A 21,565-nucleotide genomic window follows, 5' to 3' on the forward strand; every position below is an offset into this window, starting at 1 on the left:
CTTTTTTATGCCTACATTTTGATTTTTCCCTCTGAACTCTATAGCATCAAAGGCAGACAAACAGACACATTTTGGGGTTTCCACGTCTAGGCCCAGAGGTTATTTCTAAATCCTGGGGAGTCTGTGTCTCTCATCCTGGATTCTACCTTGTTGCCCTTCTACCTCCCACGTGGGGAATAAAGTGAAGAGATTGATTAAAGAAGAGACATTTTGAACTTATATATGTTTTTTTCTTTTGGAGAAAAGAAATTATATGAAACCTGAGAGGAATAAAAAGGAGTTGTCAATTTATAGCATGTTTTTTGCAAATGCATTGAAATGCAAGTTCTCAGAGGCAGGGATTATGTTTGGTATCACTCTTCAGATGAATGCATTTTTCTGATATGGAATGTCAGATGCTGTTCTGAATTATAATTAATTGATTGATTGTTTTTTAAACAACTTTTTTATTTTGATTTAAGTCTAGGTTTATCGAAAAGTTGGAAAGATGGTACAGACAGTCCTTTATCTCCCTCACTCACTTCCCCCCCATTGTTAGCATTTTATGTTACTGTGGTCAAAACTAAGACACTGACATTGGTGCGTTATTATTTTGGGGTCGGGGAGCCATTGCATCTCAGCCAATGAGAAGTCATCAGCCCCCTGAACTCTCGTTTCCCTCGGGTGGACTTTCTGTTCAGAACACCTCCACCCAGCTTGCTCTGGCGCATTACTGTCAACTGGACTCGAGACACTGGACCAGTGGTCCCCAACCTTTTTTGGGCCATGGACCGGTTTAATGTTAGAAAATATTTTCACGGACTGGCCTTCAGAGTGGGACAGATAAATGTATCATGTGACCGAGACAAGCATCGAATTAGTCTTAGATGGATGTAACAGAGGGAATCTGGTCATTTAAAAAAAAATAAAACATCGTTCAGACTTAAATATAAATAAAACGGAAATAATGTAAGTTATTTATTCTTTCTCTGCAGTACCAAATGCCCCGCGGACCGGTACTGGTCCGTGGCCCGGGGGTTGGGGACCACTGCGCTAGACTATTTAAATTTCACCACATTTTCTGTTACTGTCAGTTTTCTGTTCAGGGTACCACATGTCTCCGTAGTCTCCTCTGGTCTGTGACAGTTCTTAGACTTTCCTGGAATTTCATGACCATGACAGTTTTGAGGAGAACTAGCTAGGTGTCCTGTAGACTGCATCCCAAACTGGGTTAACCTGGTGCATTTCTCATGCTCAGACTGGAGTTATGGGTTCTAAGTGCCCTTGTTACCTCATAGCAGGTATTACATGACATCCATGTTATATCCCTGGTGATGTTAACTTCATCATTGGGGAAGGTGGTGTTAGCCAGGTTTCTCCACTGTCAAATTACTGTTTTCCCATTTTGCTACTTTCTTAATTTTTTTTAAAATTCATTTTTAGAGAGGAGAGAGAGACAGAAAGGGAGAGAGAGGAGAGAGAGACAGAGAGAGAGAGAAGGGGGAGGAGCTAGGAGCATCAACTCCCATATGTGCCTTGACCAGGCAAGCCCAGGGTTTCGAACCGGCGACCTCAGCATTTCCAGGTCGACGCTTTATCCACTGCGCCACCACAGGTCAGGCCACCTTTTGCTACTTTCTTCTGGAGAAGCAAGTCACCCAGTCCAGCCCACTATCCAGTGATGGGCAGGAATCCAGCTCCACATCCTGAAGCAGGACTGCCTGCCTTCCTTCTTTTTTTTTTTTTTTTTTTTTTTGTATTTTTCTGAAGCTGGAAACGGGGAGAGACAGTCAGACAGACTCCCACATGCACCCGACCGGGATCCACCCGGCATGCCCACCAGGGGGCGATGCTCTGCCCCTCCAGGGGGCCGCTCTGCCACGACCAGAGCCACTCTAGCGCCTGGGGCAGAGGCCAAGGAGCCATCCCCAGCGCCCGGGCCATCTTTGCTCCCATGGAGCCTTGGCTGCGGGAGGGGAAGAGAGAGACAGAGAGGAAGGGGGGGGTGGAGAAGCAAATGGGTGCTTCTCCTATGTGCCCTGGCTGGGAATCGAACCCGGGTCCCCTGCACGCCAGGCCGACGCTCTACCGCTGAGCCAACCGGCCAGGGCCCTGCCTTTCTTCTTTTCTTCCTTCCTCCTTCCCTCCCTCTCCCATTCATTTATATTTATTTATTTATTTTCCCCCAAAGTGAGAAGCAGAGGGGCTGTAGACAGACTCCTGCATGAGCTTGGCTGGGATCCACCCAGCATGCCAACCAGGGGGCTCTGGGGCTCTGGGCCGTTGCTCCGCTACAATTGGAGCCATTCTAGTGCCTGAGGTGGAAACCATGGAGCCATCCTCAGCGCCTGGGCCAACTTTGCTCCAGTAGAGCCTTGGCTGCGGGAGGGGAAGAGAGAGACAGAGAGAAAGGAGAGGGGGAAGGGTGGAGAAGCAGATGGGCTCTTCTCCTGTGTGCCCTGGCTGGGAATCGAACCTGGGACTTGCACACGCCGGGCCGAGGCTCTATCGCTGAGCCAACCGGCCAGGGCTATCTCCATTTATTAAAGAGAATTCTTAAGTAAAGGTTTATTCTCCCCCTATTTATAAACCTGCTTATTCAGTTATTTATTTATATCAGTATGGACTCATGGGTGGTATGTATTTTGTACTTTGGGTTGTAATCTGATGCGTTTGTATATTTACAGTTCTGTTTCAGGGACCGCACTGTACTGTGCAGTCTCCGCGTGCTGACCGAGCGGGCGGGCGCAGCAGTCCGAGCGGGCACTGGCCCCGAGGGGGAGCCACAATCCCTCTTCTCTCTGAATAGTTCCAGCAATTCTCCAAAGTGGAGACACTTACCCTTTTTTCCTTTTGCCAATGAGTTATCTTTTTTAGTTAATTTATGCTTCTGAGAAAAGGTTTATAGGGCAGCTAGACTCGACTTTAATAAAACTACAGTTTAAAATTTTGTTTTATTTAGTCAAATGCTGAAAAATTATATGGACATTTATGACATGTTTGATGGATATATCTTTTTTTTAGTTTTTTATAAGCCAAAACTTACCTGTGGGCTGTATTTTTTATTGGAAGGATTTTGGTTTTTAGTTTCTTAAAATCAAAATCTCTTGAATTCTAATGATAGACATTGCTTAGGGTCTGTTTGGTTCCTGGTCCAGGAAATGGCGTGTGGTTTAAAATAGCTGCCTCGCGCTAATGTGGGACGGTTCCTAGAAAGTCAGTGTGTTCTGTTCCCTTCCTCTGAAGTCTAGGGCATGCTTGGAGAGGATTCAAGAGCTGGAGGACTTGCTCGCTAAAGAGAGAGACAACTCCCGGCGCATGCTGACTGACAAGGAGAGAGAGATGGCGGAGATCAGAGATCAGATGCAGCAACAGCTGAACGACTACGAGCAGCTTCTCGACGTGAAGCTGGCCCTGGACATGGAAATCAGTGCTTACAGGAAGCTCTTAGAAGGCGAAGAAGAGAGGTGAGGACCTTCCGTGTTACCCGGCCTCATAGTCTACTCTCCCCCCACCCTTTTTAGGTAAAGAAAAGCAAATGGGATTGGGTTTTATTTTAAGACAATGAAGGCAACTTGAAATATTGTCTCTGTCATTTCTTTTAACACCTAGGTGCTAGGAGTTGAGGTGTGGGGAGTAATAGGTGGTATTTCTGCCTCGGCAACATGCGCAGGACACGAATGCCCGTTTCTTTAAGGTGGGAAGGACATGTGTTTCATAAACAGAACGTGCTCTTTCTGCTGTGTAGGTTGAAGCTCTCTCCGAGCCCCTCTTCCCGTGTGACAGTGTCGCGAGCATCCTCGAGTCGCAGCGTGCGCACGACCAGAGGGAAGCGGAAGAGAGTGGACGTGGAGGAGTCGGAGGCCAGCAGCAGCGTCAGCATCTCGCATTCCGCCTCCGCCACCGGCAATGTCTGCATCGAAGAGATCGACGTGGACGGGAAGTTCATCCGCTTGAAGAACACTTCCGAACAGGTGAAAAACACCCATTTTTTTCCCCAGCAAACTTTGCTGATTGGTGGGCTATCTTTGCAATTGTAAAATTCCTTAGCCTTTACTTGGATTCAGTGGTATTCACTTAAATTCATGAAGAAAGGAGAAATTAAAATAGGAGGAGAAAGAGGGGTTGGTGCTTTTAGTGGTTTAAAGATTTTCTTCATCAGCCCTTCTTCACCAGAGAGCCAGGGCACTTTTTTTGCACTCCTGGTTGTTTTGCCACAGTGGCCTCCCTGAGGGTGAATTACTGTTATCCCTGGCCTGGCCAGGTGTCGGGAAAATGTGGAGTGTGGGTGAAAATGGTGGCTATTTTTTCACAGCCATTACCTTTATGAGAGGAAGGGCATATGAGCCAGACTCAGATGGATGTAGGGAGTGGTTTTCTGTATAAATGAATGAATGAATGCTAATGATTTCATGTATATCAAGAATAGTATAAACCCCTGCCTTGAAATTGCTTAAAAGTGAACATAAAATATTCATAGGGAACTCTGAAGTTTCGAGCGGGGGGTTCAAGCAGCGAAGGTCCTCCCTGACTAGGGAAGGCAGGCCCAGGGGCAAGGGGAGCAGTGTCACTGTCTGAATTTTATGTTCAGGATGTGTCATATGTAGCTTGTGAAAATCACTCCCTTTCTCACCAGCGCTATACCTGTCTTGCATGTGGAATAGGAAATAACTTGGATGGGCGGAGGAGCACTAGCAGTTCTGACACGAAGGGGACCCGTTCTAAGCCTTAGTCACGACTTCAACTGCTAAAGAACAGAGTAGCCTCCACTGCTCCATTGTTGTAGTTTGGCTATTTTTCAAAAGGCACAGCAGCTCTGTTTGGAGCTATTCTGAGGCTGGCTCCGAGCCTGGTTTATTCTTGTCTTTGAGTCAGAGATGGCTCTGAATCAGCATAGCTAATTGCTTTAACATCCCCATACCTTTCCACAGGTGTCAGGCCTGGTGGCTTGGGGCCTAGAGTTGGTAGCTGGCACCTGGGACTGGCTCGTTGTATCTCTGCCCCTTGAACCTCTTATGCCTTAAGGTAAAAGAGTTAAAAGTGGGCTGGTCAAGGCACAAATGGGAGTTGATGCTTCTGCTCCTCCCCCCTGTCTCTCTCCTCTCTCAGATGAATAAATAAATATCTTTTTTTAAAAAAAAGTGGGCAGAAGCAGTATAGATGCAGCAGAAAAGAGACATTCTTCTTCCTTCTGTTTTTAAACTTGTCTGTATTTTAAGAGTTTTATCAAGTATGGGGTGTTTGTTACTATGATCATGACAGATGTGTTGTAAATTTAAAAGGCCCACCTGCTCTAGCAGTGAACATGACCATTTAGTTTGGTTCACATCTGCTTTCTTCCAGTTTTGTCCTCTTGAAAACTAAGAAACTGAATAATTAATACTGCAGCATTGTTGAAGTTACTGTTTTGCTGAAAGACAAAGCCATAAAGCCAGATTAACTGCTTGTATAAATTTATTTGTTATTATTCCATAACTTTCTGTATGTTTGAAGTGACCTTATTTTGTTCTGTGAATAGGATCAACCAATGGGAGGCTGGGAGATGATCAGAAAAATTGGAGACACATCAGTCAGTTACAAATATACCTCAAGATATGTGCTGAAGGCGGGCCAGACTGTGACAGTAAGTGAATGTGGTCATCATTTAACATCATTGTCTTAGCTAACAGTGAAAGTAATTCAAGAAAATTTTTGGCTTAAAGAGAAGCATTTTAGAAATGGGTATTAAAAATGTCTTTGTTGTTAGGGAATCACACGTGCTCTTAAAGATTTTAAAAGTTCTGTATTATTGAGAGTGGCAATTGTCTATTAAATATGAAAGAATTGACCTATATGTTCTTATTATTTTGTCTATCCCAGTAGATAGAAAACAGCAGTCTCTTGACTGATAAATGTAGCCCAGGGTAATTCAGAAGATACTGTTTGGCATAAAGACAGGTTAGGAAGATAATCTATTAATGCTAGTGTCTGTCTGCCTTACCGCGACAGTCTTTAGTCTCGAGCATCAACCATCCGCATAGTGTTTTGGTGTCCAGCCCCCCCACCCCTGCCACCATCTCTAGTGTTGGGATAGGGACCTACGTACATTTTCTATAGAAGTCCATTAGGTGATAGGCACTGCTGTAAAGTGGCACTCCTTTAAACATAGTATTTTAGCAAGTTACATGTGGTTTTTACATAGTATCAAAGGTTCTAGATTTATTTATTTATTTATTTATTTATTTATTTATTTTTCTCTCTGTATTTTTCTGAAGCTGGAAACGGGGAGAGACAGTCAGACAGACTCCCGCATGCGCCCAACCAGGATCCACCCGGCATGCCCACCAGGGGCGCCGCTCTGCCCACCAGGGGGCGATGCTCTGCCCCTCCGGGGCGTCGCTCTGCTGCGACCAGAGCCACTCTAGAGCCTGGGGCAGAGGCCAAGGAGCCATCCCCAGCGCCCGGGCCATCTTTGCTCCAATGGAGCCTTGGCTGCGGGAGGGGAAGAGAGAGACAGAGAGGAAGGAGGGGGGGAGGGGGGGAGAAGCAAATGGGCGCTTCTCCTATGTGCCCTGGCCGGGAATCGAACCCGGGTCCCCCGCACGCCAGGCCGACACTCTACCGCTGAGCCAACCGGCCAGGGCCAAAGGTTCTAGATTTAGAAAGTTGGCCTACTGTCATTCTGATTCTGTTTTGAGTTCTAAATTATTCCCTATTGCAATGTGCTGAAATATGACATCTTTAGTAGTTACTAAATATCATTTACTTACTTTTTAGAGAAGTATGTATCGTTAATCAAATACAAGGTTCCTTTGCTTTTCCTTAGTAAGTAGTTTTAGCAAATAAAATATGTTAGTTTTGATAGAGATTTTAAATAAGTCACTATTTCATTGCTAAAGAATGTAGAGATGACTTTTTATTGATTCTTTTTTAAAAACATTAAACATGTTTTAAATTTTGATTGATACAAACTTTACTTAGTGTATAAGATCAAAGGCTCAAGAGATAGAACTTTTCTTTTAAAAAATGTATTCATAGAGCTTGAAGCCACATTGTGAAAATATCAGATGCTAATTTTATAATGGGTAAAAATGGGCACAAATATTCTAGCTACATTATCCTTTCTTCTCCTTAGTAATTACTATAGTGAGAGAAAATTGCTCAGCCTTATTATATGTCTTATGGAAGCTGCATAATGTAGTGGAAAGTATCGAACATTTTAATTCAGAAGATTCAGATTTGAGTTTGTGCTCTATCTCTTTAAAGTAATGTGAGACCATTATGCCAATCATCTGCGTTTTCCTCTGCATATAGTTCCGCAGGGACTAAATAGATACAGTTCTATAGGGCTCTTGGAGAACTCAATTATCGTATAAGATAGTGTAATACATTTTCTTTCTCTGTTGGTAGCATTAAATGGGAGAAGAAGCTCTTTGGAACATGGTAGTGATAAGTGCTTGTTCTATAAGATTGTACAAGGCAATAGCAAAGATGAGTTTAGGCCCTGGCGGGTTGGCTCAGCAGTGGAGCGTCAGCCCGGTGTGTGGAAGTCCTGGGTTTGATTCCCGGTCAGGGCACACAGGAGAAGCGCCCATCTGCTTCTCCACCCTTCCCCTCTCCTTCCTCTCTGTCTCTCTCTTCCCCTTCTGCAGCCAAGGCTCCACTGGAGCAAAGTTGGCCTGGGTGCTGAGAACTGCTCCATGGCTCCCGCTTCAGGCACTGGAATGGCTCCAGCTGCAGCAGAGCAACGCCCCAGAGGGACCGAGCACCCCCCCCCCAAAAAAAGAAGATGAGTTTAAAACTTTAGGACAGAAATAAGAGAACTACATATGTAATTGTAAATTTTCTTGGAGCCACACTAAAAAAAGTAAAGAAAGATGTGAAATTAACACTAGTACTACATTTTATTTAACCCATTTTATCTGAAATATTGTAATTTCAACACGTGATCAATATAAAAAATTATGTCAGATACTTGACGTATTTTTCTAACTGAGACTTCCATCTTACTGATGTCCTTACGGCGTGTCTCAGTTTGGACCAACCACATTTCAGTGCTCGCAAGCCATGTATAGCTATCATATTGAGCAACTCGGTCTTGGGCATATTAATATTAGGTTAAATTACTCAGGAAGGTTATGATAAATACTGATATTTTATGATTATTATTAATACCAAACCAACTGTGTGATTCCATGTGGACTAGTGAGAAGTATTACTTGCAATTAGGAAAACACTGTCACCCTCCCTCATAATCTGAAAGTCTGGCCAGATCCAGCTCCTTTTTTCCATTTTCTTCCAAAAAATGCTCCCTGGCCCTTTTTATTTATGATGCTGGTGGAAGATCTGGAAGCTTCCAATCAGCATCAGAAGAGAAAGGGCTCTCCTGATCAGTAATTCATAGATTATTTTTCCCATTTAAAAGTATATCTGCCTACCTATACCATCACTAGTCTTCCTTAGCCGTCAGGTAGCCCTTTATGTTGGAAAACGATTTCTGGGTTTGAGAGCTTTGCTATTTTCCTAGGGTCTTTTTAGAAAGATCAGGGCTTCCCTATAGATGAAGACACTGAGGTTCACAGAGCCATGGTGGTTTGTCCAGGGTTCCGATCTACGTTTTCTACTCTAAAGTTTCCTCCACCTTTACCCACACTCTTCTACCAATAAATACATTAAAAATATGGCAGAATTTCCACGCTGATGAGAAGGAAAATATAATTATTTTCTTTGTTTTTCCTATTTCAGTAGCAGTCATATTATTTATTGACTAATGGATGATTTGTCCATTTCCTGTATTCTTTTTGGAGTTCAATTTTGCACACTGCGTGGTATCGTGACACTGTTCCTGCCGGGAGTCATACCAATTTCTATGACTAATTTCGATGGGCTGTCTGCTGCAGGAGATTTGAGAGAAGTTAGTCATCTCATTTCCTGCTGTGGACAGCTGGAGGGTAGATACTGTGGGTGGGGGTCAGAAGGCTCCCTTAACATGAAGGACGGCCCATAAAACCCATAGAAGAACAGAACGCTAACAGTGAGAGCTAATAGTGATCCAGCGAGCCAGCCTCTCTGTCTGGGTAATCACTTGTTCTTGATGACAATCTCACATATTATAGGAACTATTTCTGTCCCATTTTTATGGATGATAAAAGTAAAGTAACTTCCTCAAGGTTACTGACATGGAGAGGAGCTAGGATGTGAGCGTAGGCAACTTACCTCAGAGCCCTTGTGTCATCATTGTCATTTATCAGAGGAGGAAGCTGCAGCCTAGATAAGTTCTGTGGGTTCTGCTTGATACAGCTAGTTAAGATAGCAAGTCTGAAGCTAGGGGACGGTTCTGAGACTTAGAGTTAGTCCTACAGGGTGTTCAGTTTCATCATAAAGTTGCTCTCCTTGGCATATGGGATAGCTGGGTTCTGAGTAAACTGATGTCGTTTCCTCTCCCCCTCCAGATCTGGGCTGCAAATGCCGGTGTCACAGCCAGTCCTCCCACTGACCTCATCTGGAAGAACCAGAACTCCTGGGGCACTGGCGAAGATGTGAAGGTTGTACTGAAAAATTCTCAGGGAGAGGTATGGCCATTCATCAGTACCACTGTGATGTCAGTTTCACCTGAAAGTTCATTGAGCAAGTGTGATTTCCTTGGCCTTGCAAAGATAAAATTGAAATGTAGAGTGACTGATTACTTATCATACCAAGGCTGCCGAGTAAGAGTAATTCGAGGTAAAGCGGACTTCAGAGTTTAGGAATGAAATGGGAGTGCATCAAAGCACCGGTTATTAGCACAGGCTCAAGTCAGTTCAGGTCCTGTACCTGTCTCCACTGCAGCCTGGCTTTGTGCTTGTGGGCAGGTCCCTTCACCTCTCTTCGTGTTCTTTAAAATGGAGATAATAGGACAATATAAGCGAGATAATATTAATATAATGAGAATAATATAAATGAGACAATCTCTGGGAGATGCTTGGAACAGTATCTGGCCTCTAGTGAATGCTTATGTTATTAGCCTTGTCACTAGCTCTTAGATCATTTGTGAAACTCTGTGAAGATGTGCTAGATGTGTTTGTCAGTCCTAGAACTCCTGTAAGAACCATGCCAATCGCCACCTGTCACGTAGTCAACCTGGTGTCCCCAACCACACACATGCACCGAGTTGGATATGTCTGAATGAAGACGCGGTCACGGGCCAATCGCGTTGTTCCCATAGGGCAGCGGTTCCTGCTCTGGTCCCGCGGTGCCGGGGGCAGCCGTCCCTGCACTGTGTTGGTCAGCTCATGCTCTGGTCCCGCGGTGCCGGGGGCAGCCGTCCCTGCACTGTGCTGGTCAGCTCATGCTCTGGTCCCGCGGTGCCGGGGGCAGCCGTCCCTGCACTGTGTTGGTCAGCTCATGCTCTGGTCCCGCGGTGCTGGGGGCAGCCGTCCCTGCACTGTGCTGGTCAGCTCATGCTCTCGCGAGGGTAGTGAGTACAACGAGGGCAAGATGCTTCTCAGTCTTTCCTGGCAGTGAGTCTGGCACATAATAGATATTTAATAAGAATTTACTGGATACATTTTTTTAAAATATCAAACATGGACCTTCACTTAAATTTAGAGAAATAAAATAATTAACAGCATTCATTATGGGGTCTGAGATATTTGCATACTGGGCGTGGCCTTCTTCCCATCCATCCCTCACTAAACACATGCTGACCATCAGACTGCTCTACATATGGAATTCACTGAAGGATGTGGAGTGCTTGTCAGACGGAGGCTGTCAATGAAACACATCTGATTTTTTTTCTCTGGACCTCAGTATAGCTGTGCTAGATTTTGGGGTGCATCTGAGGCGTTCACCTCCAAATACCTGCTGGGTCCGTAGGGTTGGGGGATGTTTACAAGTGCTTTTAGTAACTCCCAGACTTCGAGGTGCGGGATCCTCCTCCTGTTCTCTGCAGAGCCCTTGCTTGCTGCCTCCGGCATTTTGGAATCCTGCCCAGCTGTTGCTGGTGCTGCCACCGAAGTGCTCGAATTACTGCAGCTCCTCTGCTGGTAGTCTCCCCAATAACTGAAACTGGCAGAGAGCACATAGCTTTCAAAACATTGTTATGAGTGATTTGCTCAGATTGAAAGCACTATTATAAGGCAGATGAAATAAGCTTTTGTGAGCCATGGAACCTAGTTGCCATCTATAGCATTTTTCTTGTATAATTGTGTTCCCGGTTATGAGTGATCTTAATAGAATATTTGGAATGCAGCAGGGTTAAAAACCCACACAATAGTGACAATGACATGTAAACAAAGAACATAACATGGATGTGTCTTGAGGTACTAGATAGTATTATCACTGACAGCTTAAAAATTTTTTTTTATTTTTTATTTTTTTATTTTTTATAGAGACAGAGTCAGAGAGAGGAATAGATAGGAACAGACAGACAGGAACGGAGAGAGATAAGAAGCATCAATCATCAGTTTTTCGTTGCGACACCTTAGTTGTTCGTTGATTGCTTTCTCATATGTGCCTTGACCGTGGGCCTTCAGCAGACTGAGTGAGCTTTTGCTCAAACCAGATGAGCCCGCGCTCAAGCTGGCGACCTCGGAGTCTCGAACCTGGGTCCTCGGCATCCCAGTCCGACACTCTATCCACTGCACTACTGCTTGGTTAGGCACATTTTAAAAAATTCTTTTAGATTTTATTCATTTTGAGAGGGAGAGAGAGAGAGAAGGGGGAGGAGCAGTAAGCATCAACTTCCATATGTGCCTTGACAAGTCCGGGGTTTCAAACTGGCGACCTCAGCATTTCCGGTCCACACGTATCCACTGAGCCACCACAGGTCAGGCCTCGATGACATTTCTGTAAAGCTACCTCAAGCTCAGGTTCCCTTCGTAATTCAAACCACGGACTGTCAGGTTAGCTAGTTGGTTTGTCTTTATTTATTTATTTATTTTTTTTTTTTTACAAACTATTGCTTCCTGCTTGCGAGGCTCTATTGAGTGACTTCTGTCAGAAGCAAGTGCAGTATCACAATATAGTTATTTTCTGTGATTATCAGATGAGTACTTTTGGCATCTATAATATTTAATTCTGCATGACCATGTTTATCAGCAGGTCCCAAACCATATTTGTAACAATCTATAATTATCACCAAAAAGACCACTTTTCTGTAAGGTTGAAGGTAATTGTCATAAAAGTCAGTTTAATTTTTGATGTATTTTTTTTTTCTTGCTAAATCATTGAAAATGACAGAAAACTCAATTTAACTGGCTTTAAAATAATGGGAATATGTGTTCACAAAAGCAAAAATCTAGAGATAGTGGGCTTGATCTGTGGGCTCCCCAGAGTCCCCCAGGATCTTGGTTGTCTCTGCTTCCCGGGTGTCTCCCTCGTGGGTTCCGGAGAGCTGCTGGCTCTCCAAGAGGCCTTGTTATTGCAGGCCGGCTTAGTTCAGAAAAGAGCATCTTTCCCTGTGAGGTCCGAGTCCTGGGCCTTGAGTCACGTGCCTGCCTCTAAACCAGTTCCTGGAGTGAGGGGCAGAGTTCCGGCTTCAGCTTCCCTCCCCCTCCACAGCTGCCTCACACTGGCTCCTGCGACATGTGCGTCCCATCTCCATGGGAGAAATAGGTATCCAGGTGAAACGGGGGACTCTTACTGAGAAATGAGGGACGGGGTGCTGGATGACAAAAAATAGTAACTAAAATGTTTCCGTAGGAGGGAAATAAAAAATAAAGCAGTCTCTGAGTCTTGCAGAATATAGGTATAACTGAAACTTTTATATCATATATGCCACTGATTACTTTTGTATACAGAGACATCATAAACAGTCAGCTTCTCCATTAACAAAGGAAAACTTGATTTATATCGTTGACTGATTTCTGTGATGTAAGTCCCTTCACCGTGGGGGTTTTAGGCCACTAGCACATCATTATGGAGTGCAGAGTTGTGAAAAGGTGAGCACGTGAGCTGGTCCTAGCTGGTGTCAGTGTACATCTGAATAGATGGGTGTGCCTCCAGGTGCCCAAGGGCTTCCCAAGCAGACCGGCATTCAGTTTATATAGGGGCCATTTGTGTGTGCCTTCCTGGGCACTTAGAGCATTTAGGTGTCTTGCTGAGGGGACTTCTTTTTTTTTTTTTTTTTTGTAAATGCATTTAGAGCATCTTGAGTAATAACAATTTCCTGGGCCAAAACCTAATAACTTGTTTCTTTTTATTTTTCTTTTTTTTTTTGTGACAGAGAGAGGGACAGACAGACAGGAAGGGGGAGAGAGATGAGAGGCATCCATTTTTGTTACGGCACCTTAGTTTTTCATTGATTGCTTTCTCATGTGTGCCTTGACTGGGGGGGGGGGCTCAGCAGACCAAGTGACCCCTTGCTCGAGCCAGCGACCCTGCACTCAAGCTGGTGAGCCTTGGGGTTTTGAACCCGAGTCCTCTGCGTCCCAGTCTAACGCTCTATCCACTGTACCATACTGTCGGGTCAGGCCTTTTGTTTCTAAATTTATTCTATTTATTTTTCTGTCTAAAATTTTAGACAGGATTAGCTCATTCATTTTTCCATTTAGCCTTTCTACATTAGAGTCATGGTTTTTAAATGTTGTCAAATGAAAAGTGCTTAACTGCGGGCCTATATAAAAAGTAGTTATGTTGAAGTGATTCGTAATTAATGATGTTGGGCAGCTTGTTTTCTAAGCTTCTCGTTGGAGGCCTGCAATCCTGTTGCACCGTGAGCTTGAAGAGCCAGCACCATATGGGAGGTGCACACTGGCGCAGGCTGCTGGGAGCTAGAATGTGAGGACTCTGTAACAGTTTTATTTCCCCCCCGCATTTTAAGACGAGTTGAGGAAAGCTGGTTACTTGGGAAGCTTCTTGAGAACCCTTCTGTTTTGTATGGTGAGCCACCATCTCCCAGTTGATGTCTTAGTTCAGAGAATTGTAATTGATCTAAAGATTCTCATGCTTTTTTATTAGTGCTAAGTTGGTTAAAACAGGCAGATACTTGTAAAATGGCTATCTGTATGCGTAACAATTGACTGACCATAGAATTGACGTGTCCAGTAAATTAAAAGACTCAAAACGGTCCACCTTCCGCGGCCCTGCAACAGTTATTAAAGTTGCCCACAAAATACGACTGTGTTACCTGATTTCAGTCACAGAGTGTTTCCTTGGACATATTAACAATTGAAGTCTTATGCATGGGTTTGGATTTATGACAGGCCTGTCCCCCTGGGTCTCTCATAGTGCCCCATGCCAGAGCAAACTGGCCCTGAACCATTGCCTGGCCTCTGCCCATAGGCTGCAGGCACTGAACTGGGCCACACAGTGGAAAAAAATAAAATAAAATAAAATTGGAGTCTCATTTCTGTGACACTTCTGGTTTTCGTCCTCCACCATGTTCAACTAGCTGGTCTGTGTTAAATTTCAGATAAGCTTTCACTGGCATTTTCGGTCTTCCTCTTCCCCTGGAGGCCTTATCTTTCTTGCATGACCTTAGGGCATGGCACAGAGTGAAACAGGCGCTCTGCAGCACTCTAGGACACTCACTGGCTGCCAGATCATCGGGCTAGCCTGGTGCTCAAACAGAAACCCTGCTGCATTCGTGCAAGTCAGCAGCCTGCTGGAAAGTCATCTGTGTCTGAGCCTTTCAGTAGGATATGGAAATGGTTATGTCTGTTCCTCTGCCAGTGAATGACAGCAGGTCTGTTTTATGTGTGGACTCCATTGGAACTTCACTAGTAAGTTATTATTAGTAGACAGCATGCATTTGTCTTGATTCCATTTCATTGGAGAGGAGCCCATTGCTGAAGGAATGAGAGGAGCTCGTCTTTGTCATCTCACTCATCAGGTGGTCCTTTTGCCACCATGGTCCCGAGATCACACAGTTGGCCTTTAACTTCATTTATTTCAGCATTTATTTCACACCTTCTCTTTGCCAGGAGCCAAGCCAGTGTTATAAGAATTTAGTGTGCCAAGTCATTTACAGGATTCTTAGTGACCGAGTGGGATAAAAAGCAGTGGAAACTTCGCAGCAGGCATTTCAAATTGGATACCAGTAGCTCCCCTGCAGGGAATATTGAAGATCTAAGAACCGCTACTAATTATGCAAGAATTCCTGTTCAGCAGCTAAAGCTACTGATGAACCACTTAAACAAAATTCCCTGATGTAGGAATGCTATTTCTTAAACTTAAGCAAAGATGAGTTCTCCCTCCCCCGCAACCTCTGTGATTTTAAATGTGGTTTTAAGTTAAAATCAAACCACTCTTGTTTTTAGGAGGTTGCTCAAAGAAGTACAGTCTTTAAAACAACCATACCTGAAGAAGAGGAGGAGGAGGAGGAGGAGGAACCAGCCGAAGTGATTGTCGAGGAAGAACTTTTCCACCAGCAGGTATTTGTTTTAAATTTTATTAACAGTGTTACATAGAAACCAAAATCAATAGTGGGGTTTGATTTTCTCCCTGGTACTTGATGGAACCAGACCAGTGATCTACAAGTAGGCTTTGTTTTTCCTGAGGAGATATTCAAGGTAGTACATTAGGGCAGGGGTCCCCAACCCCCGGGCCGTGGACCGGTACCGGTCCGTGGGCCTTTTGGTACCAGTCCACAGAGAAAGAATAAATAACTTACATTATTTCCTTTTTTTTTTTTTTTTTTTTTATACAGGGACAGAGATAGAGTCAGAAAGGCATAGATAGGGACAGACAGGAACGAAGAGAGATGAGAAGCATCAATCATCAGTTTTTCATTGCGACACCTTAGTTGTTCATTGATTGCTTTCTCATATGTGCCTTGACCGCGGGCCTTCAGCAGACCGAGTAACCCCTTGTTCGAGCCAGAGACCTTGAGTCCAAGCTGGTGAGCTTTTTGCTCAAGCCAGATGAGCCTGCGCTCAAGCTGGCGACCTCAGGGTCTTGAACCTGGGTCCTCCGCATCCCAGTTCGACGCTCTATCCACTGCGCCACCACCTGGTTGGGCTCCATTTTATTTATATTTAAGTCTGAATGATGTTTTATTTTTTAAAAATGACCAGATTCTCTCTGTTACATCCGTCTAAAACTCACTCTTGACGCTTGTCTTGGTCACGTGATACATTTATCCATCCCACCTTAAAGGCCGGTCCGTGAAAATATTTTCTGACATTAAACTGGTCCATGGCCCAAAAAAGGTTGGGGACCACTGCATTAGAGTACTGCAAGAAATGTTGCCGTGCCTTTTTAAAACATTTTTCTCATTATATCCAATTTCAGTTTTGTCTTTTTTTAATTTTTTTTTATTTTTTTGTATTTTTCTGAAGTTGGAAACGGGGAGGCAGTCAGACAGACTCCCGCATGCTCCCGACCGGGATCTACCCGGCATACCCACCAGGGCGACATTCTGCCCATCTGGGGTGTCGCTCTGTTGCAACCAGAGCCATTCTAGCACCTGAGGCAGAGGCCATAGAGCCATCCTCAGTGCCTGGGCCAACTTTGCTCCAATGGAGCCTTGGCTGCGGGAGGGGAAGAGAGAGACAGAAAGGAAGGAGAGGGGGAGGGGTGGAGAAGCAGATGGACGCTTCTCCTGTGTGCCCTGGCTGGGAATCAAACCCGGGACTCCTGCACGCAGGCTGACACTCTACCACTGAGCCAACAAGCCAGGGCCTTGTCTTTTGTTTTTTAATGTGCATGATATGTTACGGTAGGACATGTATAATACTTATAAATAAGTATGTAGAATTTGAATGCATGCTCAAAATTTTTTAGTTAAGGGTTACATCACTAAATTAGAGTAAGCATCTGCATGTAAACTTAAAAAAATAGCACAGAGCAGCATTCAACTTCAGTACAAAGCAAAATTGTTGCTGTATTAAGTTCCTAATCATCTAATTACAAGATAGATTTTAGCTGATGCTTGGGCTTTTGAGAGCCCTTGAAATAAAGAAGTTCCAAATTTGATTTTAATTAATTAAATTAGAATTATTAATAACTAGTGATCCTTCAGTTTACATTCTCAAGCTGTTTGAATCTGATCATTAATCAAAATTCCCATCCTTATTCTCTAGATTATAAATCTATTCGTTTGCTTTAGTAGTCCCAGTCCTACTCCAAATGAATATTATTTTATGTGTTTAGTCCCCATGGTTGCGAACCAGTTGAGGTGGATTGTATGAGGTAGAATGAATTTTTGGCTTGGGTACTTCATACATTTTGGAGAATATTTAAGAACAGCTACTTTATTTATTTATTTATTTATTTATTTATTTATTTATTTATCTTTTATGAGAGGAGGGGAGGCAGAGAGACACTTCTGCATGTGCCCCTAACAAGATCCACCTGGCAAGCCCATTAGGGGGTGATGTTCTGCCCATCTAGGGCCGATTCTCTGTTACAATCAGAGTGAATTTTTAGCGCCTGAGGCAGAGGCCATGGAGCCATTCTCAGTGCCCAGGGCCAGCTCGCTCGAGCCACTGGAACCATGGCTGTGGGAGGAGAATGGAGAGAGAGAGAGAAAAGGGGGAGGCATAGAGAAGCAGATGGTCGCTTCTCCTGTGTGCCCTGACTGGGGATTGAACCTGGGACGTCCACATGCTGGGCCAATGCTGAAGGATGGGCAGTTATCAATTATTTAGGTATGAGTGACAAATGCTGGTGTATTGAGGGTGTTTGAATTAATTGTTGTTACATTAACAAAACACCCTAAAAATTATTGACTTAAAACAATGATTTCTTACTTCTCATGAGACTGTAGTTTGACTGGGCTTAGTGGGCAATTGTTTTGCTCCACATGATGGAGACTGAGTTAATCATGCAGTTGGATTCAGCCGAGAGCTTGGCTGGGGCTGAAATGTCACCCATGTCTCTTTCCATGTGGCTTCTCATAATTCAGTAGGTTAGCCCAAGCTCTGCAGCATGGCAGCTGGCTTCCAAGAGGGTGAAAACAAAGCACTCTTATCTCTTAAAGGCACACTGTCCCTTCCACTCTATTCTATATTCTCTTGGAAACAGTGGTCACAGGGCCAGCTACAGGTGAGGGTCAACAGCCTTTACTCTTTACTGATAGGAGGAGTAGCAAAGACTATGTGATGATCTTTAATTCATCTGAGGGGACATGTCAAGACTCAAGCACAGGGCATACCTGTGCCTGCAGTCGTACTGTAGGGCAGTGGTCCCCAACCTTTGTTGGGCCACGGATTGGTTTAATGTCAGAAAATATTTTCATGGACCGGTACTGGTCCACAGCCCGTGGTTGGGGACTGCTGCTGTAGGGTGTGTGTGAGAGAGGAGCAGAGCTGGTGGGTGGGTGCCGGCAAGCAGCTGCTGCACACTTGGGAACGGAGAGAACCAAGCAGTATCGGGGTTGAGTCTAGAAGGGAGACTGCAGAGACGCTGAGGGACTATTTAAATGGAGATTCATTAAGGCGTAGGGGCCGACCCTGAGGGCAAGAGAAGAAAAACAGCTGTAGAGATGTGTGGGGTTTCTAACTTTTGCGATCAGAGAAATTAATGATACCAAGGCTCAAAGCGGGAATACGGAAGGGCGGTTTGGCTAGTTTGGCATCACCTGAATCCAGTGGCTTTGCGAGTTGATAGGTGTTTTTGGTGACTTTCACATCTGAGGCTGAACCCAAATGCAGATGCTTGGGGCTGTGAAAGCCAAGGGTCCAGCCAGCGTGTACTCTGATGTGGTTGTTCAGATGGAGTTACTGATCTCCTTCCTAAATTATAAAAGGAGGTTAGTGAACAGTGGTTTTCCACTTCAGTTGCATATTAGAATTACTTAGGAGCTTTGAATATTTATGTAAATAGATTCTCATTTAATTGATCTAGGGGCCTAGATCAGAAATTTTCTTTTTAAGCTCCTTCGGATCTGAGTGTGCAGCTGGAATTGAGACTCACTGTCCTGGGATTTGTTGGCATTTTCTAAGAAGTCCATACGAGACCGTTATAAAGGATAAGTGAGAAATGATGAGGGTTCGTTTGAAGATAGGTAATACGGATTTGCAGTATCTTTTACTTTAAACTACCGTGATCCATTTTCTCAGTCCGGTCCCCAGGTTACATGTGAGATAGGTTCTGTAGGTTTGATCTTAAGTTGAATATGTATGTAAGCTGGAACAGGTACATTTACCTATTAAATGCAACTTAGATGTTTGTCTTAACATAGTAGTTATTTTTTTTTACCTTTCTTGCATATAAATACTTAGACATTTTCAAGTACAACCTCAAACAATCTTGGATGATGCAGAAGATGATGGACTTGGAGAGGATGGGACTAGTGTTGGGGAGCCAGGGTTTGATTCCGCTGCTGGAGTCAGTTACGTGACGTAGAGGCATCCAGGGAGGTTTGGACAGAGCTTTTCTTTTTCTCATCAATGGCCTTTTTCTCATCTCAGGCCTTTGGTTACTGTACTGGAAACTTTGGTAAACCTTTCTGTGTCCGGATCTTGCTCCTCTAACTTGGCCATTCCTGCTTCAATGAGATGAAAAGCATCAGCTAAGTCTTGTAGAAAACATTTTTGGTTCTGGAGTTTCTAGGTCCCTATTTTCTTCCCTAAGTGCTATCATCTGCTGCTCTAGTTCCAAAAGATCTTCATTTGTTAGTTCTTTCCCATGGGAGTCAAGTAACTCTATGATAGCATTTTCACTGATGTCCAACTGCATTTGATGACCAAATAGCCCTAATGGGGCTCCGTTCATAAGTACAAGTTTTATACAAGTCGGGTGTTTGTAACTCAGGGACTTACTATACTAATTTTTTCTTTTCTGTTTTCCTCATCAGGGAGCCCCAAGAGCATCTAATAGAAGCTGTGCAATTATGTAAACTTCTCAAGTCAACTGTCTTCCTCAAAATAAAGAAGTATGGTAATCCTTACCACATACAGTGCAGAGCCTTCTCAGAAGCACAGAATATTTTTATATTTCCTTTATGTGAATTTTTAAGCTGCGAATCTGATGGCCTTAATTTCCTTTTTTGACACTGAAAGTTTTGTAAAAGAAATCATATCCATATACTTTGTTGCAAGATGTGAATTATTGACACTGAATTAGCTGTACTGTTTGGAAAGGGTTGCTCAAATTTTTTGACTTCTTTTTTTTGTATGTGGTTTTTTTTGTTGTTTGTTTTTTTTAAGTTCTTATGAGAAGAACGGGGTCAATAAACCACTGTGTGTCTGGGATTAATTTGGAGATTGCTCCATTAGATTGGCAATCTGCTCTTGACTATTCTCTGCTCTATATAACGGTGCTGTGAGGGAGGGGAAAGTGTTTTCCAATATATCGAAATTTTGTACTGAACTTTTTTGTAATAAACAATCAAGGCTACAATTTTTTTTAAAACAGAAGAGAAATTTTGTAAGATGGCAATATTAACCTAATCATGTAAACCTCTGGATGAAGGATTACACAGAACTTTGTTTTATGGTTACTTCTCTTAGATTCTTAATTCATGAGGGGAATGGGGGGAGGTGGGAAGGGGGGGGTTTCTCTTAAAATGCGTTAGTTGTGTTTTTTTAAGATAGTGTAACTTGCTTAAGTTTCTTATGTGACATTAACAAATAAAAAGCTTTTTTAATATTAATCTACTGTCTTTTTCAACTTGTGCTCAGTGCTATACAATTTAGCTCATTTAACAGTAAGACCTTTTAAAATGGAACATAGATTGGATAGTGGGAGAAGACATTGAGGAAGACATTTTTTTTTTTATAGATACAGAGAGAGGGATAGATAGGGACAGACAGGAACGCAGAGAGATGAGAAGCATCAATCATCTGTTTTTCGCTGCAACACCTTAATTGTTCATTGCTTGCTTTCTCATATATATGTGCCTTGACCGTGGGCCTTCAGCAGACTGAGTGACCCCTTGCTCGAGCCAGCGACCTTGGGTCCAAGCTGGTGAGCTTTGTTCAAACCAGTTGAGCCCGTGCTCAAGCTGGCAACCTCGGGGTCTCGAACCTGGGTCCTTCCACATCCCAGTCCGACACTCAATCCATTGCGCCACTGCCTAGTCAGGCAACATTTCTTTTAAAGGGAAAAAAATTAAGATTATATTCTAGAACCTAGTTTTACTGTCTATTAAAATAGGGAAAAGATATTGATAAAAAGCCACCTTTTAGAGGAGAAAGGTGTGAATGATATGAAATACAAGTAGGGGGTGCTGTGGCAGGGCACCGTCGCAGGCGTGGGGTAACTGGGCTGTCGTTTGTTATGGGCATTGGGAGTCTTTGCTTGTGTTTGCTTAGGTGTGCTCATCCTGTAGAACATTCCAGCAGCTAGCCCGGAGTCAGTGTTTGTTCTTCTCTTAGAATATTCCTGCGGTAAGCGGCACAGACTCCCTGCTCTCCCCTGAAAATAACTCCAAGCCTCGGAATTCCTGTGCTCTGCAGATTCACTGCACAGGGGGCGCTGGCGGAGACACGCGGTGAATGCGGGTTAGAGACGCTGTCGGGTGAGGCAGGTACAAGGATGGCTTTGCCACGCAGACTTGTCTGCAGAGTGAGGGTGGCAGTGCATTCTGAGGCCACACTTGATTGTGGAAAAGTTTACCACAAGATGGGGTTCTTGTCACCAAAATTCACTCTAGTTACTTGATGGCTGGATAAATTAAGTTATAGAAATCAACACTTTTCAAGTTAGTTAAGAATTGAGAGAAGTTGGCAGTTGGGATACC

At 43.8% G+C, this 21,565-nt stretch overlaps 1 protein-coding gene and 1 non-coding gene across 2 annotated transcripts in view; both read left to right on the forward strand.

Annotated features, from left to right (window-relative positions):
• Positions 1 to 20,354, forward strand: part of LMNB1 (lamin B1) — a 59,049-nt gene extending 38,695 nt beyond the window's left edge. The window contains exons 6-11 of the mRNA XM_066382133.1: positions 3,226 to 3,446; positions 3,728 to 3,953; positions 5,498 to 5,602; positions 9,411 to 9,530; positions 15,198 to 15,311; positions 19,679 to 20,354. Coding sequence (XP_066238230.1) covers positions 3,226 to 3,446; positions 3,728 to 3,953; positions 5,498 to 5,602; positions 9,411 to 9,530; positions 15,198 to 15,311; positions 19,679 to 19,720 — 828 coding nt within the window. The 3' untranslated portion in view covers positions 19,721 to 20,354. The remainder of the gene's footprint in view (positions 1 to 3,225; positions 3,447 to 3,727; positions 3,954 to 5,497; positions 5,603 to 9,410; positions 9,531 to 15,197; positions 15,312 to 19,678) is intronic.
• Positions 14,119 to 14,250, forward strand: LOC136404708 (small nucleolar RNA SNORA42/SNORA80 family). Its single transcript, XR_010751415.1, has one exon. It is a non-coding gene; the product is annotated as a small nucleolar RNA SNORA42/SNORA80 family (small nucleolar RNA).
• Positions 20,355 to 21,565: the final 1,211 nt, after the last annotated feature.

This window comes from Saccopteryx leptura, chromosome 4 (genome assembly GCF_036850995.1).
Source record: "Saccopteryx leptura isolate mSacLep1 chromosome 4, mSacLep1_pri_phased_curated, whole genome shotgun sequence".
Classification (NCBI taxonomy): Eukaryota; Metazoa; Chordata; class Mammalia; order Chiroptera; family Emballonuridae; genus Saccopteryx; species Saccopteryx leptura.